The sequence below is a fragment of the Cervus canadensis genome, chromosome 14 (assembly GCF_019320065.1).
Source record: "Cervus canadensis isolate Bull #8, Minnesota chromosome 14, ASM1932006v1, whole genome shotgun sequence".
NCBI classification, from domain to species: Eukaryota; Metazoa; Chordata; class Mammalia; order Artiodactyla; family Cervidae; genus Cervus; species Cervus canadensis.
Genome location: NC_057399.1, coordinates 2883483 through 2907784, shown reverse-complemented (window position 1 = coordinate 2907784; position 24302 = coordinate 2883483). Strand labels below are relative to the sequence as shown.

General features: G+C 50.3%; 1 protein-coding gene across 1 annotated transcript in view; it reads right to left on the bottom strand.

Annotated features, from left to right (window-relative positions):
• Positions 1-4393: 4393 nt before the first annotated feature.
• PRSS55 (serine protease 55) overlaps positions 4394-24302 on the bottom strand; it is a 31831-nt gene continuing 11922 nt past the window's right edge. Inside the window, exons 5-6 of the mRNA XM_043486406.1 lie at positions 23041-23112; positions 4394-4510 (exon numbers count right to left, since the gene is read on the bottom strand). Coding sequence (XP_043342341.1) covers positions 4394-4510; positions 23041-23112 — 189 coding nt within the window. The remainder of the gene's footprint in view (positions 4511-23040; positions 23113-24302) is intronic.

Here is a 24302-nt window from a genome sequence, read left to right as displayed (position 1 = left end):
GGGGAGGTGAAGCTCTGTGAGGTTGGGGACCCCTGGCTGCCCTGGGTTCTGAGAAGGGTCTAGGCAACTCTGCCTCTGCCTTTTTAGTTCGAATCCAGGATTTTGCTAGTTTGGGGGCTGCTGGAAGTGGAAACGATGCATTGGTTATTCAACTTCATCTTAATCCCAGACTTTGGAGGTTTGGCTAAGAGGCAGCCTTGGGGTGGGACAACTGAACAAAGAGATTTCTAGAGACAGACAGAGGGTGGATGGAGACAGTCACTCGGGAGTCTAAGCCCCCCACCCTGCTCTCTGCGACCCCTGGCGGAGGTGGGGGTGGGGGACTGCCCCACCTACTCTGAGCTTCAGGTTCAGCTCCTTTATCTCCTTCATCACCACAAGGTTCCCCCGCAGGTGCAGAGAGCCCCATTCTACATTTCAGGAGACTGGGAGGCAGAGACTTTGCCCGCAGTTCCACGTTGCCTAGTGGCTGAGCCAGGAGCCCAGCCCTGGTCCCTCTGGCTTCCATGCCCACGGCCAGCGCTCATGGCCAGGCTGCAGAAGGCGGATGGCTTGCACTCTGCAGTCTTCGCCCCCACCCTCCAGAAGAACCACACAGAGGAACTCACGGGAGCATGTCCTTGCACTCCACAGTCTCCCTCACCCCCACCCCTCCATCCACCCCGGAAAACCACATGGAGGAACTCATGGGAGTGTGTCTTTGGGCTCCAGAGCAACATGAGGGGTGTAAGGGCTTCTCAGAACCCCTCACATTGACCCTGGGCAGAAGATGTCCAATCTCTCAAATCCTTTTGGTCCCTGTCACTCTGAAGAAGAGCAAACAGACCCACAAGGAGCCAGAAAGAAGCCTCTGCAGAAGGGCCAGGCTGTGTAGACAAGTGGGTACCCTTACCTGCTCCAAGGTAAAACCAGGTGCTTATTGGGTACTTGCTGGGGCCGCTCAGGTGCAAGGAACCCTGGGCCTGAATTGCAGCCTCTGCACTCCAGCTGGGCCCAAATCTTCCCTCACCTCATCTGGGACACTCGGTCACTTGCAGTGTATGAGGATACACACAAACATGCATGCATGGATGCATGCAAGCATACACACACACACAGAGGCATAAACATGCATTGCATATACACACATGTGCACCTGGGCAAGGGAGTTTTGGGGGAGATGCCGGCTCCCCATCAGGGATCTTGGATTCCTAGGAAGGCTTTTGCTAACCTCACCTTTTTGTGACCTTGGTGGGTCAGGATTAGCAGCCTTTCTGGGCATCCATAATCCCTCAGTGTCCCAACCCCATACACCTCTCCCCATCCCCAGTTGGGCCACTTCTTTCAAAGCATCTCCCCAGAGTGGGCCCTACTGCCTTTCAGCTCACTTCCATCACTGTCACAAATATCATTACCTTGTACGCAGACCTGACTGAGACCCTCACGAAAGGCCATGGATGGCCATGGTGGGCTTCAGGCTGCCCAAGATGCCAACAGGTTAAACAGCAAAGAGACGACTGAGGTGGGAAACATGTCTCTCTGGACGTTAGCCCCCACCCCAGTCTCCAAATTCAGATCCCTCTATCCTTCCTTTCTATTTTTATTCTATTTCTTTATCTGCTCAACTATTCTTAGAATCAGTGAACTCTTCAAGATGATCTTAGAGACAGACTACTGCCCCTGTTCTGGGCTGAATTGTGTCCCCCCCCCCACCCCAATTCATATGCATGCGTGCTCAGTCAGTCATGCCCAACTGTTTGTGACCCCACAAACTGCAGCCCGCCAGGCTCCTATGTCCGTGGGATTCTCCAGGCTAGATCACTAGAGTGGATTGCCATTCCCTTCTGCAGGGGATTGTCCTGCCCCTGGGATCGAACCAGGTCTCCTGCACTGCAGGTGGGTTCTTTATCGTCTGAGCCATCACTTACAGGGCAGAAACCTAAATGGCGGAAGCTCCGGGATATGATACCTCTTGGGGGCGAATAAGACACCACAAAGGGTCTGTGGTGGCTGCAGAGTCAGGAAACCCTCAGAGCACTTGGGACCCTCAGGGCAGCGTCCCTGGGGACACGTGTGCTGTTTTGGAGTTAGACAGGGCCTCGCATAGGCAAGTGGACTGATGGTGGGGGGGGGCAGGTGGGAGGTGGCCTGTTAGGACAGGGAAGTAATTCCAGGGGTGGGAACCAGCTGGCTGGGTGCTCAGGCAGCATGTGATATCCTGAGCTGGAGCCAGGGATCAAGTAGAGGAGATGTGAGGTGTGAGGGACCAGATCGGGGAAGAAATGGGTCTAACTACCCAGGGTGTCATGAAGGAAGACCATGCAGAGCAAGAGGGTGAAGCCCAAAGTCCTCCACACTTTGATCTCAGTGTGGAAGGAGCTCTAAGCTCCCATGGGACCACCTTCTGGCTGAAGGCGTCACCCTGGCAGGGGCAGCCAGCCTTGGCTTTGGCTCCCAGAGTGCAGAACCTGGGTGCCTGTCCTGGCTTTGCTCTGGGCTCCCCGTGCAGCCCTGAGCTGGTCACAGGGTGAGCTTCAGCTTCTGGCCCTGGACGCCTGGTCTCAGTGGCACCTGGGCACCTTCTGGTGGCCCCACTCTCATGCCCAGGCTCCGCTTCGAGACATGGGTTCATGGTGGTGTAGCCATGCGTTCTGGTAAACAAACTCACTCAGAAGGACAATGCAGATAGTGGAGTGCAGTTTATTTCACCGGTGGGCCCATGGCAGAGTCTCCTCTTAGCCAAGGACCCTGACCAGTTTTTCTTTTTTTTTTTTTGAATCCCCTCCCCTGAAAACCTTATATACCCTAAGTGTACGTGCCCAAACCCACCTCCCCAAATTCCCTGAAATAGTCTGAACAAAGGAAAAGAAAGATACAATCAAAGTTAACCCGAGATTCATATGCCGTAAGCCTAGGTAGTTAACAGTGGATAATTATCAATAGGCCTGTGGTCATACCTCAATAAGCATAATAGAATTTACGATTCTATTCAGTACACAGATAATTAGGGTATTCTTTTAGGCTATGGAAAGTCTAGGTACGAGCCCTGGGGCTCCTCCATCCGGGGGGGCCTGGTTTTCCAGTTGGCATGTCATTTCCATAGATACTGGGCATAGAGCTCAAAGTCCACAGTCCAGCCCAAGCTGGAGTCCTGCTTTCAAGATGGAGCCTGTTCTGTCTGTTTCCTCCTTCATTACAATTACTTCTGTTTTATGTTTTGGTTTTTGGTCCTTGAGGTGTGTGGAGTCTTAGCTCTCTGACCAGGAATTGAACCCACACCCCCTGCATTGGAAGGCAAAGGCTTACCCCTTGACTGCCAAGGATGTCCCGATGGGGAGCATCATTGATTGACAACAACTAGGCCCCCAGCTCTAGGCAGGCTTCCCACGCGGCTCGTGGTAAGGAATCCACCTGCCCATGCAGGAAATGCAGGTTCTCTCCCTGGGTCAGGAATATCCCCTGGAGAAGGAAATGGCAACTCACTCCAGTATTCTTGTCTGGAGAATCCCATGGACAGAGGAGCCTGGTGGGCTACAGTCCATGGGGTCACAAAGAGTCAGAAAAGACTGAGAGACTAACCCTTTCCTTTCCATCCAGTGTTCTTGCCTGGGAAACCCCTTGGACCGAGGTGCCAATGGACCTTGGACCTTGGCAGGCTACAGTCCATGGGTCGCAAAAGAGTCGGACATGATTGAGCGACCAAAGAAGGACAGCTGGTGAGGTGTCAGCCCTTTTCGGGATGGCCCCACTCCGCACCTCTGCATCCTCTCGCTTTTCAGCCATTCCGACATCCCGGCTCTGGGATCCCAAAGTGCTTTGCTCCCAAGCCCTTCCTGGAACCCTGGGTTTCTGCCCCCCAGCAGGTACAGGAGCGGAGGGGTGGGGGGAGCGGGATGGGGGTTGGGAGAGGGACTCAGCCTGTCTCGCAGACCTGTGATTAGAGAGCCCTGTCCTCCGCTGCTGGAAGGGTTAACAGAGTCTGCGAGGCCTGCGAGGCCAGGGTAGGAAGCCAGGTCCAGGAAAAGGGAAGGATATCTTGCCTTTTTATCCGAGTTACAATGCTGAAAGGGAGCCAGTTGGGGGAGGGGATGGAGACCGACAAAACAACCACCCCCAAATAAAATTATGAATGGGCTGAAGCCACAACAATGCGGGAGGCTGCTGGGGGCGGGGCTGGAGGGCCTGTTGACTAGTAGCAAGGTCAGGGCCCCGCGCCCGTAAACAAGGGCTCACAATGCCCGTCTTTCCTCCGAGAGCCGGCTCCTCTCCTGGGCTGGTCCCCTGGGTCCCCGGCCTGCCCTGTCCCTCGTCCTCGCCCGAGTCTGTCACTGAAAGGCCAGCGCTGCTTCCTCAGGGAAAAGCCCGGTCTTTTGTGAGCCTCCACTTCCTCCTCCTGTGGGAACCACTTGTGGGCCTATGACAGCTGCTCTGAGGCGTCTTTCTCAGGAGCCGAGGTGGGGAGGAGAGGGGGGCCGCTGGCTGCAGGGCAGGGGGGCTGCAACCTGTCCGGGCTGGGATTGTCATCACAGGCCTGGGCAGAGAACAATGGGGGGAGCCCGGCTCCCCCACCCCCAGGGCTAGGTGCTGGGGCAGCTTCCTCTTCCCACAAGCCTGCTCTTTTGTATGTGTGTGTATTGGGGGGTCAGGGGAATTCTTTTGTTTGCTTTGGTTTCCCTTTTTTTTTTTGGTTTGCCCTTTGGATAGCCCCTGGCTGGGGTGTGTGTGTGTGTGGAGGGACAGTGATGGGGAGCTCCCTAGAGGAGAGGGAGTGAGCGTGGGAATGGGGTGGCCATGGGGTTTGTGGGGAGGGTCTGTGCAGGGATGTTGGGGGCTTTGGGAGACGAGGAGCATGAGGTGCTGGGATGGGGTCATGGTTTCCTGCTGGGTAGCGTCTGTCCTGGGTGTGCTGACCTTGGGACAATGCACCTGAGCCCCTGGGCCAGGGCCGCACGTAGGACAGGTGTCTGGCAGCTCGCTGGAGGAGGGGCAGAGGAGGCCCCCCCACCCTAACCCTGTGCTGTGCTGTGACCAGTTGCGTCCCACTCTCTGCGATCCCATGGGCTGTAAACCGCCAGATTCCTCTGTTCATGGAATTCTCCAGGCAAGAATACTGGAGTGGACTGCCATGCCCTCTTCCAGGGGATCTTTCTGACCCAGGGATCGAACCTGTGTCTCTTATGTTTCCTGCATTGGCAGGCAGATTTTTTACTACTAGCACCACCTGGGAAGTCCTCTCATTATTAATGGCCTCTGCCTCTGCTATTTGGGGGATGATCACAAGTGTTACATGGAGAAAGGTCTTCCGAGGTCACGAAAGCCTAGGGAAGCCTGGGTCTTCCTAGGTTGAGCAGTAGCCTTTGTTGCAGGACTCTCCAGACCTTTCCTGGGCTAACACGGGTTGTATATCCCCAAGATAGGGAGTTTCTCAAACCCACCTGAATACAGTGCATTCCGTGGGACCCTTGGAACCCTCTTTGGGAAATATTGTTTGATGCTGACAACAGAATCTGTTGGAAGAGGAAAGGCTGACTCTGGACCCCGGGAGAGGACAGCTCATGCCAAGATCAGGCAGCCATGTGAGGGGTGAGACCAAGGGAAAGACGGAAGAGCGGTCCGATGGGAAATTTTTGTAGGACTTGGAACAAGTGACCTTAGAGAAACAGGAGGACAATATCTGCTTTAGAGGGAAAGACAACTTCTTCCCCTTGAGGTCTGGGGGACTTGGGGACAAGTGTTAGACTGAGAGGCCAGTTTAGAGTGAACGTCCAGGCAGGAGACCCAGAAAAGGAATGCAAATGTCACATCTGTTGGAGACAAAGATGCTGGAGTGAGAAGGGTGGGTTTGGGGTCACCACAGAGGAGATCCCAGCTGAGGGAGCTTCCAGACTCATAGCCCAGGTGGCCTGAGGCCTGAGCCACCCTCTCAACCAGCATCGTCCCCTCCTGGGGTCTTCCCCTGGTAGTGACAGTAAAACCACGGACAACTGCCACCTAGGAGCAGAAGAAAATACTGCCCAAGGACGGGTCTAGGTACTGCCTCACAGATTTCATGGGGCTGAGCATCCACTGCGTGGATGTGAGTTTCTGCTCTATTCCAGCTGATGACGTCAGTACATTTGGGACCATCAAGGCTCACACCTACAGCCCCAGGCCTCCATTCCAGGAGGCTTCCCTGTTAAGCCTTTGGAGTCTCAGGAATCCCCCCAAAATGCTCCAGAGGCAGCAATTCTGGAGTCCACTCAGGGAGGACCTCATGGCCTTGTTGTCTCCCTAAAGGCCGCCCAGGGGTGAATATGTGCTCCTAAGACTGAGGTCTGGGCTCTCTTTTCTCTTTGAAAATTGCCCAGTTACAGAGGAATGATCAAAATCTATTTCCACTGTGGGATGCAGGGGACTTGTAGGAACTTCAGGGGTTTAGTTCTCTGGGCTCCAGTTTGGGTTCTTTGCTTGTATGCCGGGAGCTGTTGCTTGTGATTAACCACTAGGAGACTAGGTTCTTCTCCTTTGTTTCACCACCAGCGAAAGGAGTGAAATTCCAGCCAGGGAGGGGGACCCACCTCTTTCCCTGCCTGGCTGGACCCCAGAGAAGCACCTGTTACTCCAAGCCCCCTTCACTTTGCCTTAGCCTACACAGCTTTCATTAATGCATTCATGAATTCATACATCCATTTATGCCTTCGTTCATCCACGCTTCTATTGCATGCCCACCAGGGGCAGGTGCTGGAGAAAGGATGTTTCTTCTAAAGGAGACACTCTGCAAGTTCACAGGTAGTTAAAACCTGGGCGCTGGGAGCACGCTAGAGGTGTGTATAGTTATGAGAGCCTGTAGTGCTCCTATAGTTGGGAGCACATCACCCAACTACTCCTTGGGGATGACTGCAAAGGTTTCTCAAAGAAAGTGACATCTCAGAGGACACTAAAAAAAAACATGAACAGCAGCAAAAACCTGTGATTCCCAGCCCAGAGCAAGGCGCTCAGCACTCACTCTGATTCAATAACAAAATGATTGAGTGAGTGAATGAATGAGTGCATTTTTAAGTCACTGGTTTTTCTGCCTCACAGAGTTATCCTCTTGTGAGGAAAGCAGACAAGTGAGAAGAAGCTTCGTAAGAAGCCCTGTGTGAAGAATTCCTTCCTGTGCCTTTTGACCTTCAGCTGTGAAGCATGACCTTTACTGCGTGTTGAGCAGAGACTGCTGTTAAAGGATATCCCTCCACTGTCCTCCCAGAAGGAAGGGGAGACTGGATGGTCCTCCAAGCCCATCACTTCAAGGACCTTCTGCATGTGCTCTGAAATAAGAAGACAGCGGGGCTTCCCTGTGGCTCAGTGGTAAAGAATCTGCCTGCCAATGCAGGAGACCTGAGTCTGATCCCTGGGCTGGGAAGATCTCACATTGTACAGAGCAGCTAAGCCCGTGGACCACAGAGCCTGTGCTCTAAGAACCCGGGAGCTGCAACTACTGAGCCCACGTGCCACAAGTACCGAAGCCTGCACACCACAGAGCCTGGGGTCCTTGGTGAGAGAAGCCACTGCAGTGAGAAGCCCAGCTCCGCAACAAGAGTAGCCTCTGTTTGCCTCAACTAGAGAAGACACCCACAATGCAACACAGACCACAAAGCAACGAAGACCGAGCCCAGCCAAGAATAAATACATAAAACTTCTTAAAAAGGAACAAAACAGTAAGGGAAAGTGGCCATGGTGGGGATTTTCAAAGCAGTCCTGGAGGGAAGATGGTCCCTTTTGGCCGATGGCAGGGGGGGCTGGAGTGGGGTGACGAGTCTCAGTGGAAATAGGTGATGGATTGAGTCATCTGAACGGGACAGAAGACAGGATAAGTGAGCGTGGCTCATCCCCCAAACACACAAATGTGCACATGCCCACAAACACATGCACACATACACACACGTAAACACTTGAACACACACACGTTACACCCTTTGGGAAATAGATCACATGCAAGACACAGGTTTCGAATAGAAAATCACTTCTTCAGAAGAGGTTGTGTGTGTGCATGCGAGCTGAGTCGCCCAATCGTGTTCAACTCTTTGTGACCTCGTGATCCCTCCAGGGATCTGTCTTGGAAGTCCCAGCAAAAGTCCCAGGACCTAGAATCTTTGATACTTAAGGCAGGGTAGACAGGTGCCACCAGGTGGCGCCAAACAAGAGCTTGTGCTGGGAGAGACGATACACTACCAGGGACCCAAGGCTCCCTCGTTCATTCTGTTTTGCAACGCTCCACGACTCTGCATTTTAGGGCCTTGGATTTCTCAGCTCCCCCACCCCATTAAGGGCCTCATGGCAGGGTTTTACTGTAGTGATACTCTATGGGATAATGGCTCTTTGTGTATCGCAACTGGTCTTGTAGGTTTTGAAGTGTTTCCTTTGCCTTCCTCAGTCGTGTCCGACTCTTTGTGACCCCATGGAATTCTCCAGGCCAAAATAATGGAGTGGGTAGCATTTCCCTTCTCTAGGGGATCTTCCCAACCCAGGGATTGAACCTGTCTCCTGAATTTCAGGCAGATTCTTTACCAGCTGAGCTATTTGGGAAGCCCATAAGCAGCGGTGGCTGCGCTTTGCTGGAGCAGCTGTGAAGAGATACCCCACGTCCAAAGTAAGAGAAACCCCAGTAAGACTGTAGGCGCTAAGAGAGGGCATCAGAGGGCAGACAGACTGAAACCACGATCACAGACAACCAGCCAATCTGACCACATGAACCACAGCCTTGTCTAACTCAATGAAACTAAGCCATGCCGTGTGGGGCCACCCAAGACAGACGGGTCATGGTGGAGAGGTCTGACAGAATGTGGTTCACTGGAGAAGGGAATGGCAAACCTCTTGCCTTGAGAACCCTATGAACAGCATGAGAAGGCAAAATGATAGGACACTGAAAGAGGAACTCCCCAGGTTGGTAGGTACCCAATATGCTACTGGAGATCAGAGGAGAAATAACTCCAGAAAGAATGAAGGGATGGAGCCAAAGCAAAAAAAAAAAAAAACACCCAGCTGTGGATGGGACTGGTGATAGAAGCAAGGTCTGATGCTGTAGAGAACAATATTGCATAGGAACCTGGAATGTTAGGTCCATAAATCAAGGCAAATTGGAAGTGGTCAAACAGGAGATGGAAAAAGTGAACATTGACATTCTAGGAATCAGCAAACTAAAATGGACTGGAATGGGTGAATTTAACTCAGATGACTATTATATCTACTACTGTGGGCAGGAATCCCTTAGAAGAAATGGAGTAGCCATCATGGTCAACAAAAGAGTTAGAAATGCAGTACTTGCGTGAAATCTTTGAAATGACAGAATGATCTCTGTTCATTTCCAAGGCAAACCATTCAATATCATGGTAATCCAAGCTTATGCCCCAACCAGTAACGCTGAAGAAGCTGAAGTTAAACGGTTCTATGAAGACCTACAAGACCTTTTAGAACTAATACCCAAAAAAGATGTCCTTTTCATTATAGGGGACTGGAATGCAAAAGTAGAAAGTCAAGAAACACCTGGAGTAACAGGCAGATTTGGCCTTGGAGTACGGAATGAAGCAGGGCAAAGCTAATAGAGAGAGAACACACTGGTCACAGCAAACACCCTCCTCCAACAACACAAGAGAAGACTCTACACATGGACATCACCAGATGGTCAACACCAATCAGATTGATTATATTCTTTGCAGCCAAAGATGGGTAAGCACTATACAGTCAGCAAAAACAAGACCGGGAGCTGACTATGGCTCAGATCATGAACTCCTTATTGCCAAATTCAGACTTAAATTGAAGAATGTTGGGAAAACCACTAGACCATTCAGGTATGACCTAAATCAAAACCCTTATGATTATACAGTGGAAGTGAGAAATAAATTTAAGGGACTAGATCTGATAGACAGAGTGCCTGATGAACTATGGATGGAGGTTCGTGACATTGTACAGGAGACAGGGATCAAGACCATCCCCAAGAAAAAGAAATGCAAAAAGGCAAAATGGCTGTCTGAGGAGGCCTTACAAATAGCTGTGAAAAGAAGAAAACTGAAAAGCAAAGGAGAAAAGGTAAGATATACCCATTTGAATGCAGAGTTCCAAAGAATACCAAGGAGAGATAAGAAAGCCTTCCTCAGTGATCAATGCAAAGAAATAGAGGAAAACAACAGAATGGGAAAGACTCGAGATCTCTTCAAGAAAATTAGAGATACCCAGGGAACATTTCATGCAAAGATGGGCTCAATAAAGGACAGAAATGGTATGGACCTAACAGAAGCAGAAGATATAAGAAGAGGCTGCAAGAATACACAGAATAACTATACAAAAACGATCTTCATGACCCAGATAACCATCATGGTGTGATCACTCACCTAGAGCCAGACATCCTGGAATGTGAAGTCAAGTGGGCCTTAGAAAGCATCACTACGAACAAAACTACTGGAGGTGATGGAATTCCAGTTGAGCTATTTCACAGATGATGCTGTGAAAGTGTTGCACTCAATATCCCAGCAAATTTGGAAAACTCAGCAGTGGCCACAGGACTGGTAATGGTCAGTTTTCATTCCAATCCCTAAGAAAGGCACTCCCAAAGAATGCTCAAACTACCGCACAATTGCACTCATCTCACACGCTGGTAAAGTAATGCTCAAAATTCTCCAAGCCAGGCTTAAGCAATACGTGAACTGTGAACTTTCAGATGTTCAAGCTGGTTCTAGAAAAGGCAGAGGAACCAGAGATCTAATTACCAACATCCGATGAATCATCAAAAAAGCAAGAGAGTTCCAGAAAAACATCTATTTCTGCTTTATTGACTATGCCAAAGCCTTTGACTGTGTGGATCACAACAAACAAACAAAATTCTTAAAGAGATGGGAATACCAGACCACCTGACCTGCCTCTTGAGAAATCTGTGTGCAGGTCAGGAAGCAACAGTTAGAACTGGACATGGACCAACAGACTGGTTCCAAATAGGAAAAGGAGTACGTCAAGCCTGTATATTGTCACCCTGCTTATTTAACTTATATGCAGAGTACGTCATGAGAAATGCTGGAAGAAGCACAAGCTGGAATCAAGATTGCCGGGAGAAATATCAATAACCTCAGATATGCAGACAGTATCACCCTCACGGCAGAAAGTGAAGAACTAAAGAGCCTCTTGATGAAAGTGAAAGAGGAGAGTGAAAAAGTTGGCTTAAATTTAGCTCAATATTCAGAAAACTAAGATCATGGCATCTGGTCCCATCACTTCATGGCAAATAGATGGGGAAACAGTGGAAACAGTGGCTGACTTTATTTTGGGGGGCTCCAAAATCACTGCAGATGGTGATGGCAGCCATGAAATTAAAAGACGCTTACTCCTTGAAAGGAAAGTTATGACCAACCTAGACAGCATATTAAAAAGCAGAGACATTACTTTATCAACAAAGGTCCATCTAGTCAAGGCTATGGTTTTTCCAGTAGTCATGTATGGATGTGAGAGTTGGACTATAAAGAAAGCTGAGCACCGAAGAATTGATGCTTTTGAACTGTGGTGTTGGAGAAGACTCTTGAGAGTCCCTTGGACTGCAAGGAGATCCAACCAGTCCATCCTAAAAGAGATCAGTCCTGGGTGTTCATTGGAAGGACTGATGCTGAAGCTGAAACTCCAATACTTTGGCCACCTGATGCAAAGAGCTAACTTATTTGAAAAGGCCTTGATGCTGGTAAAGATTGAGGGTGGGAGGAGAAGTGGACGACAGAGTAGATGGTTGGATGGCATCACTGACTCAACGGACATGAGTTTGGGTAGACTCTGGGAGTTGGTGATGGACAGGGAGGCCTGGAGTGCTGCGGTTCATAGGGTCGCAGAGAGTTGAACACGACTGAGTGACTGAACGGAACTTTGCCTTACTGCCTTGCCACAGGACTAACAGCTAGGCAGGAAGGGGTCATTACTTCCACCTTGCAGGTAAGAAAATTGCAGTTTAGAGAAATTACAGAGAGAAGGGGGCAGCTGGCCATGCTTTAGCTGTTTCACAGCCTGGGGCATTCTATCATCCTCCTCATTATTGATCTGAGGCATATTCACCATGTATAAATGCTTTGTGTCAGGGCCTTGTAACCAAGGGGACACAAGGCTGAAAGGCGTGTCCCTGCTGTCAGGGAGCTTCGGGGCTGATCACCTCTCTGTCCCTCCTTACATCTTTGCTGTGGTATTAGTGTAAACAGCTGTCTCCCTCTCTCCAGGCTGCAGCTGCATCCTTGTTTTCCTGCCCCAGACCCCCGCCTGGTTGAGTGGGAGATGCCAGGAACTACAGAACACCCTGACACATGTTCCTGAAGCATCTTCTTAGAGCGTCACTGTTAGTAATTTAAAATTTTCTTCTACTTCAAAACACAAAAGATATATGATGAAACAGAATGCAAAGGGTACTTGATTGAAAACTAATAACAATAAAACCTGAAGCTTGGGACTTCCCTAAAGGTCCAGTGGTTAAGACTCTGCCTTCCAATGCAGGGGGCATGGGTTCAATCCCTAGTCAAGGAACTAAGGTCCCCCGGGCTGTGAAGTGTGGCCCAAAGTAAACACACTGAGGATTTCGGACCTCCCATACTCATGGGGGTCTTTGCTTCCAGCCCTCAGGGCTGGTTTTGTCGCTCCACAGCACCACCCTGGGCACCTTGGGGAAACCTGTGAGATAGGCTTAGCCTTTATCTCTCTTTTGTTGAAAGGACTGGGGCTGGGATGTGCTGGGTTTTTAAGGCTCCCTGAGTTCACCACAGCCCTGGTCCCACCCACAGGGCATCCTAAGAGGCCCATGCCGATGTCACTGGTTAGGAAGCTCCTGGAAAATACCAGGCATCCCACACTCAGCCGGAAAGGGGTGCAGAGCATGGACCCTAACATCAGGAGGCCCCTGCCCAAAGCATGGAAACTCACATCAGGAAACCTCCGACTTTGTTTCCCCTCCTTTGAATGAGGGACTTCTCTCAGTGATCCGCATGGCTCCCCCATGGCTGCATCTGGAGGGTTTGTTTGGTGAGCCTCGTGAGACCCCAGAGTTTGGGGATGCCGGCTGGACACAGACTCAGCCTTGACCTGCCTCTCCATCCCCTACACTAGGAAGCCTGCCAGGATCAATCCTTCTCCATGCCCACAGCTCCTGGGCTCTGCAGGCCTCTCTTCTCTGTCCTGGATGGGGCCACCACAGTCTCTTACGGGGCCCCTCGGCTCTGCGGCTGTCTCCCGCTCCTCCACTTTCCACACAGTGGTTCCTGGGGTGGGATCTTGTCACTCCTGCTCTAGGCCCTTCAATGGCTCCTCATGGCTGCTTCAGGGGCCCCCAGGGGTCCTAAAAGACAGGCCCACCTGGGTGCTCCCCCACCCAGCCTCCCACTCAACTTCATCTCTCACCTGCCCCCGCCTCCATCACGGCCCTGCCTCTAACACAACTCTCTCTCTTTTTCCTCTTTTTAAAACAATTTTAATTTTATATTAGAACATAGTTGATTAACAATGTTGTGTTAACTTCAGGAGCACAGCAAAGTGATTCAGTTGGACTTACACCTCTATCTATTCTTATTCAAATTCTTTTCCCATTTAGGCTATTGCAGAATATTGAGCAGAGTTCCCTGTGCTATACAGTAAGTCCTTGTTCGTTATATATTTTAAATATAGTATGTTTAATGTGTACATGCCAATCCCAAACTCCCAATCTATCCCCCCAACCCTTCTCCCCTAAGTAATCATCAGTTCGTCCTCTAAGTCTGTGAGTCTGCTTTTGTTTTGTAAATAAGTTCATTTGTATCATTTGTTTTTTAGATTCCACATGTAAGTGGTATCATGATATTTGTCTTTCTCTGACTTACTTATTTCACTTAGTATGGTAATCTCCAGGTCCATCCGTGTTGCTGTGAATGGCGTTATTTCATTCTTTTTAATGGCTGAGTAGTATCCCATTGTATGTATGTACCATATCTTCTTTATCCATTTGTCTGTCTGCTCACCCACTCAACTCCATCTCTCACCTGCGCCCACCTTTATCGTGGCCCCACCTCCATCACAGCTCTCTTTATAGTGATGTTATCCTCAGTTCACTTCCTTGTCTCTCCCCGCAGATGGGCCGTCAGCAAACAATTTCTATAGCACATACTTTAGGACTGCGGACCATATGGTCTCTGTAACGGCTGCTCATCTCTGCCTTACAGAACAAAGCAGCCATGGACAATATGAACACACACGGGCAGCAGCCTGGATTCAGACCTTGGAGTCTAGTTTGCAGCCTGTTCTGTGAATGGTCTGTCTCATGGACTCCCGGGTCCCAGCACACAGACTGGCAGTGTGTGTGTATGTTGTTGCTCAGTCGTGTCTGACTCTTTAAGATCCCCTGCGCTGTAGCTAGCCAGCCTCCTCTGTCCATGGGATTCTCCAGGCAAGAATACTGGAACCGGTTGCCGTTTCCTACCCCAAAGGGATCTTCCCAACCCAGGGACGGAACCCAAGTCTCTTACATCTCTTGCTTTGGCAGGTGGATTCTTTACTACTGAGCCACAACGGAAGCCCCCTTGCCTGGCGGTGTAGATCACTCATGAAAGTTTTGAATGGATATATGACCCGGAGGGCTGTGTGGAGGGGACAGTGAGGAAAAACTCATTTTTCTGAGGATCCAAGTCTTACACTCTGGCACAGTAAGGAGGCTCAGGCAGTGGGGTTCTGCTCTATGCTGCCAAATCAGGGCTTCTGCCTCCAACAGCACCCTGCCTGACGTCTCAGGAGGAGGAGAACCCAGGCTTTGCAGATTAGCACCAGGGGAGTTGTGGGGCAGGATTCCTGGCTCCCTAAGGGAGAGGGAAGAGAGGACCCCCAAGTGACCCAGCCACAGAGCAAGGGGGACCACTCGTCAGTTCCCACTCCTGAGAGGACCCCCAGGGGCCAGCTCCCTCAAGAATATCTTTCGGCTATGGCTGCTCTGAGCCCGGAGCCCCACCTCTGAGGGCCAATCCAGTGGCTCTGGAAAGCTCCCACCAGTTGTCAGGCAAGGAGCCTCTTCTTCCTTCTCACCCTTGAAGTCTGTATCTTCTGCTCCCCTAGACTTCTGGGGGATCCCAAACCTGTGCAAGCATTCCTCATTTGGAGGAAGAAAGAAATTTCTCCCCAAACTTTGATAAACTTTTTGTCTGAAGTCACTCTGCCATCTGGTGGCTGTAGCTGGGAATTGCAGTCGCTTCTGGGCCAATCCCACTAAGTCTGTTGGCAGTATTCCTATACCTCTGAAGCCCTCCCCTAGAATAACCTAATCGAGTCCTATTCATTCTGCCAAACTCTGAACCTAGCCTAGTACCTAGGCTTTCTGAGTGTTTGCAGTTCTGTTCACAGTTCTATCCCAGGGGTATAACAGGCTGGCACATAAAGTCTCCCAGGAAGTGTTTGATGAATGAATGAGCAACAATAACGCACATCAGATTGTGATGACTTTCTTCCTCTGACCAAACAATTTCTGTTTTTTGACTGTATTTCATTATGTGCCATCCTTTATATAGCTTTATATATGTAACTCTCATATTCCATCCTGGATTATAGATTCTGGAGATGGTGTTTTCATTTTCTAACTGCAGTAGAAATTCAGTGACTACATTTTAAAAATTATGAAGACTATAGTATCGCGTGCTGTGTGCTGCGCTAAGTCATTTCAGTCATGTGTGACTCTTTGCAACCCTGTGGATCATAGCCCACCAGGTTCCTCTGCTTAAGGCATTCTCCAGGCATGAGTACTGGAGTGGGTTGCCATGCCCTCCTCCAGGGGATCTTTTCCAGTCCAGAGATTGAACCCATGTCTGCTACATCTCCTGCATTGGCAGGCGGGTTCTTTACCACTAGCACCACCCGGGAAGCCCCAACTATGGTATTACTCTCATTAGTAGCAATCCATTGCATGTATAATCTGCTTTATTACTTCTATTAGTTTCTACATTTGAGCTTCTCAACAATTCTTTGAAAGACTAAAGCAGAAACTATGAATCCTATTTTCAGATAAGGAACCTGGGTCTCAGGAAGGTTAAGTGACTTGCAGAAGACCACACAACTCCTGAGTGGATGTGCTGGGACTTCGGACTCCAGACTGAGTGTACTGTTCCCTGCTTGTTGATTTGGGTCCCAATGGGAAGAGTGTCACCTGGTGGGGTCATTGAGGGAAGGTGACATTTTAGTGTGGGCAGAGGGAATCTGCAAAGAACCTGTGGTCTGTAGAAAAGTCGTTCCTCCAGCATTCCTCACTCCTGCTGTGCTAATCTGTCAGGAGGCTGGAACAAAGTCCCACAGACCCAGGGCTTCAACAACAGAAGTTCTTGTTCTCCCAGCTCTGGAGGCTGGATGTCCGAGGTCAAGGTGTCAGCAGGTTAGGTTTCTCCTGCGGCCTCTCGCCTTGGCGTGCAGACAACTAGCTTCTCCCTGTGTCCTCACAGGGTTGTCTGTGTCCCCATCCTCTCTTCTTACAAGGACACCGGTCACGTCAGATCAGGGTTCGCTCCAGTGACCTCATGAGACCTTAATCACCTCTCAAAAGGCTCTATCTCTTACTATAGTCACATTCTGATGTCCTGGGGGTTAGAACCTCAACATACGAATGTTGGGGGACACAGTTCAGCTCCCACCTCTGCCCCCTAGCAGGCACCGGTCACCTTCTTTCTCCATGGGCCTGTGCTCTCCTTAGAGAGACTCTGGATGCTATTCTGCCTCTTCAGAATTGCCGGAGATAAGGCTGGTTGACGGCTGCCTCATGGAAGGGCAAGGTCTCAGGCTGTCAGTGACTAAGAGGGCAGAAAACCCCCAGAAACCCATACAGACCCCTGCAGGCAAAGTAGCTCCATATACTGTAACCACTTTGTCTGGCAACAAATTGAAAACCCCGAGCAAGCGGCAGAGGACTTCCTGCCTGAGAGGAATGTCTTCAGACCAACACTATGAGCATTTTCTGGGCACATGGATGGAAGAGACCAGCACCCAGAGTTCAATTTCAGACACTTAGAAGACTCTCCAAATTTGTCCAAATTAACCTGCCACCTGGAATGTGTTCTGCTCATTTTGGGGTAAATCTCTTCATGACCCTGGCATCCGAGTTTCTTAACCTGTAAAACGAAGCACTTAGACTAGATCCAATCATAAGACTTGAAAGGAGGGTTTGGGAACCATGACTAACACCTACCAGTTGTGTGACCACGCTCAAGTCGCTTTAACCTCTCTGCAACTTTGTCCTCTTCTCATAAATACAGTGGAGGGTCAGGGAATCTCCCATTCATTGCCAGCTCTGAAATCGTCTACTTTAAAAAAAAAAAAATTCAAGCAATTATAAAATTACAGAAAAATAGAAAGTACAGTTATATAAGAAAGCCTTTTCCCTCTGCTCATTGGAGAGCAAGTTGCTGACCTGATTTTCTATCCACGTGTATGTGTCTACAAACAAGGACACCATCCTCGGAATCCTCAGACCTCACTGAGGCTTTACCAACTGGCCTGATAACGTCTTTCAGAGCCAAAGGATCCATTTAGAATGATGTGCTACCCCGAATTGTCACTTCCTTTTGGTCTTCTTTTCCTGGGACAATTCCTCCATTTTTCTTTGATTTCCACAGCCTCAGTACTGCTGTAGATTTTGTTCCGGCTATTTTGTAGAATGTTCCTTGATGTCAGGCCCCCTGGTCAGGGACCCCCGTCTTGGACCCTGACTTCGTGCGTCACCCGAGCTGCCGTACGGACATGCTGCGGCCCCAGGCAGGCTCTGACCACCTCCCCACCCCGTGGGGGCCCCCTTTCCCGTGGACCCGCTGGCCCCACGCAGTCCTGAGACCCTCCTGCCCTTGAACTGAGGACACTGCAGTGGTGCGTGCCACATCGGGGTTTGGGGCTGAATTGCTCAGGATGAAACGGAAGAGAGGGGAAGTGTGGAGCTTGAGGCTTTAGTCGAGTCCATCCCAGAGCAGGGGGTTGGTAAGAGGAACAGAAGGACCAACAGGGCCCGGGACTCAGGGAGGGGCAGTCATGGTGTCAAGAAAAGAAAAGAAGGCAGCTGAGGGCACTGAGGTGGGCTTTGCACACACACTGTATGGTTCTGGAAGATCTGGTGGGCCCCACTTTCGGGGTCCACAAAGAGACCCCACAGCAGCAGGAGGGGGATGGCTCTCACCCTGGAAGGCATCTCCCCTGGGAGTGTGTTCTGAGTGACAAGATGTTGCCGATTGTAGAAGTATACTTCGGAGATGTGACAGGGAGCTGGGATGTGTAGCTAACAGAAGCCAGGACTCCCTGAGGTCAGAAGAGTGGTCTTCGAGGGTGCCCACATCTGTCTGGGTGGCCCCCCAGGAGCCGCACACAGTGCTGGGGTGAGACCCATGGGGAGTTGATGCAGCTCAACCTGAGACCTTGTTCTCCAGGTCAAAGCTGTATGTAGCGGAGAAGGCCTTCCCGTGGGGGTGAACTCCCCGTCATGGGTGGCATTCAAGTTGAACAATACAGAGAACTTCAAGGAAACTCAAGTCCAGGCCAGGGAGGGGTAGGAGGAGGAGTGAGAACTCCCCAAGCTCCCCCAACCCAGCCTGAGGTCTTGTCACTCAGCTTTGCCCCATGCAGGAGTTGGGTTTTCCTGAGTGTTACCCACAGCTGGCTTTGCGTCACTTCATCTGAGTCATCACAGCCTGGCATTGGCCTTGGCAGTGCATGGGACAGTCCCCCCGTTTCACAGACCAGGCACCTGGGGCATAGGTACTCACGTTCCTGGGGCCAAGGCCTGAGTCTCGGCCAGAGCAATTCTGGACCTAACCCTCCACGGCCATCAAGGCCAGCTCAGGGCAGAGAACCCAGGGCCTGCCTGCCTGCCTGCCTCCCTGGTGTGGGTGACACCGATCCGACTCTCCTTTCCCCACCCCAGAGGACCTTTCACCTCCTCAACTGCGCCGGCAGCTGCTCACCCAGCACCTGAGTCCCTGGGTGATCCGGGGACAGCACTTTGGAAGGATGCTACATGCTTCCCGCACTCAGAGGATCCAGGGACCAAAGACGGAAAATGGCCTCTTCCTGGGCCTGTTCTGATGTAAAACTGCAGAACTCAGAATTAAATAGCCGCTTTGCAGCACAGAGCAATGGTGCCCAATTAAGCTATTCTGGGGCCTGAGGGCACTTTGGCATTTTGTGAGTTTTTATTGCTCAAGACAATGAATAATACATAAGTCTGTAGAGTCTCAATTCAAGTGATGACTCATGCATCACATTTCAATCTAACCCATATTTTAATGTGATCCTCCTAGACTTTAGAAAGTCAGGGGCCCACTACGTCTTTTCTTTAAACTGTTTAAAATTTTATGTATTTATTTTTGGCTGCGCTGGGTCTTTGTTGCTTTGCATGGGCTTTCTCTAACTGCAGGCCGGGGGCTTCTCATTGCAGTGGCCCTTTGAATTGAATTGAATTGAAAGTCTCTCAGTTGTGTCCAACTCTTTGCAACCCCATGGACTATACAGTCTATGGAATTCTCCAGGCCAGAATACTGGACTGGGCAGTCATTTCCTTCTCCAAGGGATCTTCCCAACCCAGGGATTGAATCCAGGTTTCCCACACTGCAGGCAGATTCTTTACCAGCTGAGCCACAAGGGAAGCCCTTTACCTTTGAGTAATTCAAGTTTGGATCTTTCAGGGAAATACTTCTCCAAGAGTGGGACACAGACCACCACTGGTCAGCAAACAACTTGTTCCTGGCCCAGGATAAGGTCAGAAATGGAGAGGAAACGTTTAGAAACCTTCAGAGCCATTTAACAGGGTGATTTTATGTGAGTTGAATCTAATACGAATCATACAAGTTTGAGCTTGTTATTTTATATGTTCATTTTGTGGTTCATTTTTCTAGTGACCAAATTGTCTTACGTTTTATGTAAGTATTGGTTTGCAAGAAGTTAGGACTTTAAAACAAGAGCCCGCAAGCTCTGTCCTTCCCCACAGATGGTCTGGGACTTGTAGGTCCAAGGCCACAGCCCTTCCTGCTCCTCACTGCAGCCGTGTCTACCGAGCACAGAGGTTAGGCCCACACAAGGCACTTTATTCCCTGCAGGGCGCTCTGTGCCTGCTGGGCTTTGGCTGTGTGACCCCTTAGTGGGTGACCACAGCTGACCTCTGGGCCCATGGGGTCCTTCCCCGAGACTTGTAGGCCAGCGACCGAATCAGGCTTTCGAAACTCAAAACCTAACTTTGCCACGAAGTTGTTGGGTGACCTCGGGCAACTCGCCTTCCTCTTTGGGTGTCAGATTTTTCATCTTTGTAACAGCCCTTCCGGTTCTCTCCTTATGGGACTCCAACCCTGGGAATCACTGAGATATTCATCTCACGGCAGTGAAGTCAAAGCCAGATTTCTGACTTAGCTTTCATAGCACCTGGAAGGCAATTTTTTCTTTTTTTACATTTTCACTGGGGTATAGTTGCTTTACAGTGTTGGCTGGTTTCTGCTGGAAAGTGGATCCGCTCTACGTACACACGCATTCCCCTCTCTTTCGGACTCCTTCCCACAGGTCACTGCAGAGCACTGAGGGGAGTTCCCTGTGCTTTACAGCAGGCTCTCATTAGTAATTTATTTTATGCGCAGTATCCAGAGTGCGCAGATGTCAGTCCCAAGCTCCCAGTTCCTCCCACCTCCCCTTCCCCCGTTGGTATCCACACGTTTGTTTTCTATGCCTGTGTTGTTCTTTCTGCTTCACAAATATGTTCATCTGTATCATTTTTCTTGTTTTTTCTCTTTCTTTTTTAAATTATGAAAGTATGCTAATACATTTACAGGAGACTTGAAAAATATAGAACAAATCTACATGTAGTTCCACTACATGTAGTTTAGTTACTTGTTACATGTAGTTTAGTTGCTCAGTCTTGTCCAACTCTTTGTGACCCCATGGACCGTAGCCCCCCAGGCTCCTGTGTCCATGGGGATTCTTCAGGGAAGAGTATTGGAATGGGTTGCCATGCCCTCCTCCAGGAGATCTTCCCAACCCAGGAATCGAACCCAGGTCTCGAGCATTGCAGGCAGATTCTTTACCATCTGAGCCACCAGGGAAGCCCAAGAATACTGGAGTGGGTAGCCTATCCCTCTTTTCCAGGGGATCTTCCCAACCCAAGAATTGAACCGGGGTCTCCTGCATTGCAGGCAGATCCTTTACCCACTGAGCTACCAGGGAAGTCCAGTTTCACTATATATTACAATCATTTTTCAAGCTGATAAATTAAGATTTTTAGTTGGAGTTTCAATATTAAATTCTCAAAAATTAATAGAATGAATATTTAGAAAAGTAGAAGAACATAGTAGACCTGAAAAGCACCATGAACCAATTCAACAAAATTAAGATTTATTGTACCATTTTCTAGATTCCACATTTTTGTTCTTACCAGCACTATTTACAATAACCAGGGAAGAGAAGAAGGTGGGGAAGGGCTTTTGCCCTCGGGAGAGGCAGGAGGGGTGTGGGGGAGGAAGACCAGGCAGGGTGGGAATTGGAAGATCAAGAAAGATGAAGCTGAGCAGCTGCTGTGAAATGTGCATTTTTGGGAAAGAAGGCTGCCGCCAGATGACTTGTGTCAAGTGTGGATGTGAGTCCAACGTTCTCTCTTCTTCTCCCCTTCAAGAAACCTTCCAGTGAAGACCTCCGATGCACCTCAAAGTTTCTGGAGTGAAATCTGTATTTATTCTGAATGCAGAGTGGCTCAGGCTGGCCTCAAGGCCAGCCTGTTTTGTCAGGCTGCAACAAAGCTTTGATGGTGAGTCGTTCAGAAAGCTTGTCTGTCTTATTCTTTGTTTAGCAAGGGCCAGCCCTTCCTGTGTTCTCACCATCTCATGCTGGTTGAATGTCATTGTTAAAAGCCTGCCGTCCTGTATTGTGTAGTGGCCTTGGGACGAGTGTAGGGGACCAGGTACCTCTAAAGGCGGCATGAGGCAATGGTCCCCAGGTTAGACCCCTGCCCTTTCCATCGTCATCTTTTCCGCGGGACCACACGCCCTTTCTTAAGTAGATCATCCTGTCCTCTGTCTGCAGGTTTGTGTCTGTCCCCAGTACTCTACTCACCCCAGCAACGCAAGCGGAGCATATCCATTGCTCATCTTGCTCTTTGAGATGACTGCAAACAAACAGCTTAGAGCACAGAGCCCCCTCGACTGCCGCAGGAACTGGAGAATGTTGCAGACTCAGAGAACGGACTGGGCTTGCGGACACAGGGAGGGGAAGGAGAAGGTGGGATGAACCGAGAGAGCAGCATTGACATCTATACATTGCCTTGTGTAAAGTGAAAGTGAAAGTTGCTCGGACGTGTCCAACTCTTTGCGACCCCGTGGACTATACAGTCCAGTATAGTCAGTGGAGTGGGTGTTTGTTGCCTTCTCTAGGGGATCTTCCCAACCCAGGGATGGAACCCAGGTCTCCCACATTGCAGGCGGATTCCTTACCAGCTGAGCCCCCAGGGAAGCCCTGCCGTGGGTGAGATGGACGGCTAGGGGGAAGCCTCTGTATGGTACAGGGAGCTCAGTTCGGTGTTTTGTGACGACCGAGAGGGTGAGAGGGAGGCTGGAGAGGGAGGGGATGCATGCACACACACCGCTGATTCAGGTGATGGTACAGCAGAGGCTAACACACCCTGCAAAGCAACTATACTCCAACTAAAAAAGAGGATGTTAGCAGCACGGAACGCTGGGCTTGCCCTTAGTGAGATTTGCCCCCCTGTCATCTCCTGTCCACTGCTGGCTTCCCTACCCCGGTGCAAGCTCCAAAGAGGCATTCACCATGTTTGCCTTGATCATAGTGATATGCCTGGACATACGGGCACGTGGGTGCCTAACACTGTGTGTGACTGAGTGGTTTATCGACTGATGGCTTAAGAGCAAGTGGGAGCCTCCTTCACTGTCCCATTGCTCTTCCAGGGTCCAGGATAAAGAGCTGATGTACTGCCTTGACAGTCTTTGCAATGTGAAATCATGGATTTTTACTCTCTAACCTTCTCTAGAAATCCTTTTGACCGGGAGGACACAGAATTTGCACCAGCTGGATCCAATTCCTCAAAGAGTGAGTGATACCTGAACCCAGGTATCAGACCTGTAGGCCCATGTCCTTGTCTTGGACAGTGTCCAGAGGCAGGGTGACCCAAGGGCTCAGGGCTACCTCCATCTAGACCAGACAGGCCGGGGTGAATAGAGTCTCACCCCCTCGGAGCCCTGTGACCAGAGGCCGTGGTTTCCTCAATCTGTAAACAAGGCCCAGTGGTAGATCTGAATCCTGGGGCTACTGTGAAGATGAGGGGGGATTTTTTTTGCGGGGGGGAGGGGAGCTTCCCTGGTGGCATAGTGGTAAAGAATCTGCCTGCAGTTCAGGAGACCCAGGTTCCATCCCTGGATCAGGATGATCCCCTGGAGGAGGGCATGGCAACCCACTCCAGTATTCTTGCCTGGAGAATCCCATGGACAGAGGAGTCTGGCAGACTAGAATCCTTGGGGTTCCAAAGAGCTGGACATGACTGAGCGACTCACACAACACAATTCTGAGGATGAGGGTTTTTATTTTTTTGATCAGGCTGCATGGCAACGTTGGACCTTATTTCTGCAATCAGGGATGGGACCCACACCCCCTGCATTGGAAGTGCAGCGTCTAGGCCACTGGATCACTAGGGAAGTCCCCTGAGGGGGAATCTTAATACACAGAAGAGTATTTAAAAGTGTGGTTGGCATATAGGAGTTATTCTGCACACGGCAGACTTTAGTAACAAACAGAGTTGCACTGTGTGTGTTCTGCCGGTTCAGAGTCGCTCAGCTGGGAGCCAGGAGGCTGTGGACTCTGAGCGTTCCTGACTTCCGCAGCAAGGGAGCCGTGGGATTAGAACTCATGCCACGGTGGGGCGAGGTATCCTGGGGCACACTGGAGGCTCCCACACGCCTCCCCCCAGCCCTGGCTCTTAGCCTTCTTCACTCTCAGTGAATGCCTTTTCTTCTCGGAGCCTCAGCTTCCTCATCTGAGCAGTGTGAGTGGTCCTCTCTGCCCTTTCATGTCCACAGGCAAAAGGGTTGGGTGAGAAGGTGCTTTTCAACAGGAAGAATAAAAGGTTCAGGCCTCCCGGGTGGCTCAGTGGTAAAGAATCTACCTGCCAATGCAGGAGACACAGGTTCGATCCCTGGGTGGGGAAGATCCCCTGGAGAAGGAAATGGCAATCCACTCCAGTATTCGTGCCTGGAGAATCCCATGGACGGAGGAGCCTGGTGGGCTACAGTCCAGGGGGCTGCAAAGGGTCGGCCATGACTAAGACCCTGAGCGGGCACTTTCCAAACAAGTGAGTTGTGTGTGTGTGTGTGTGTGTGTGTGTGGCA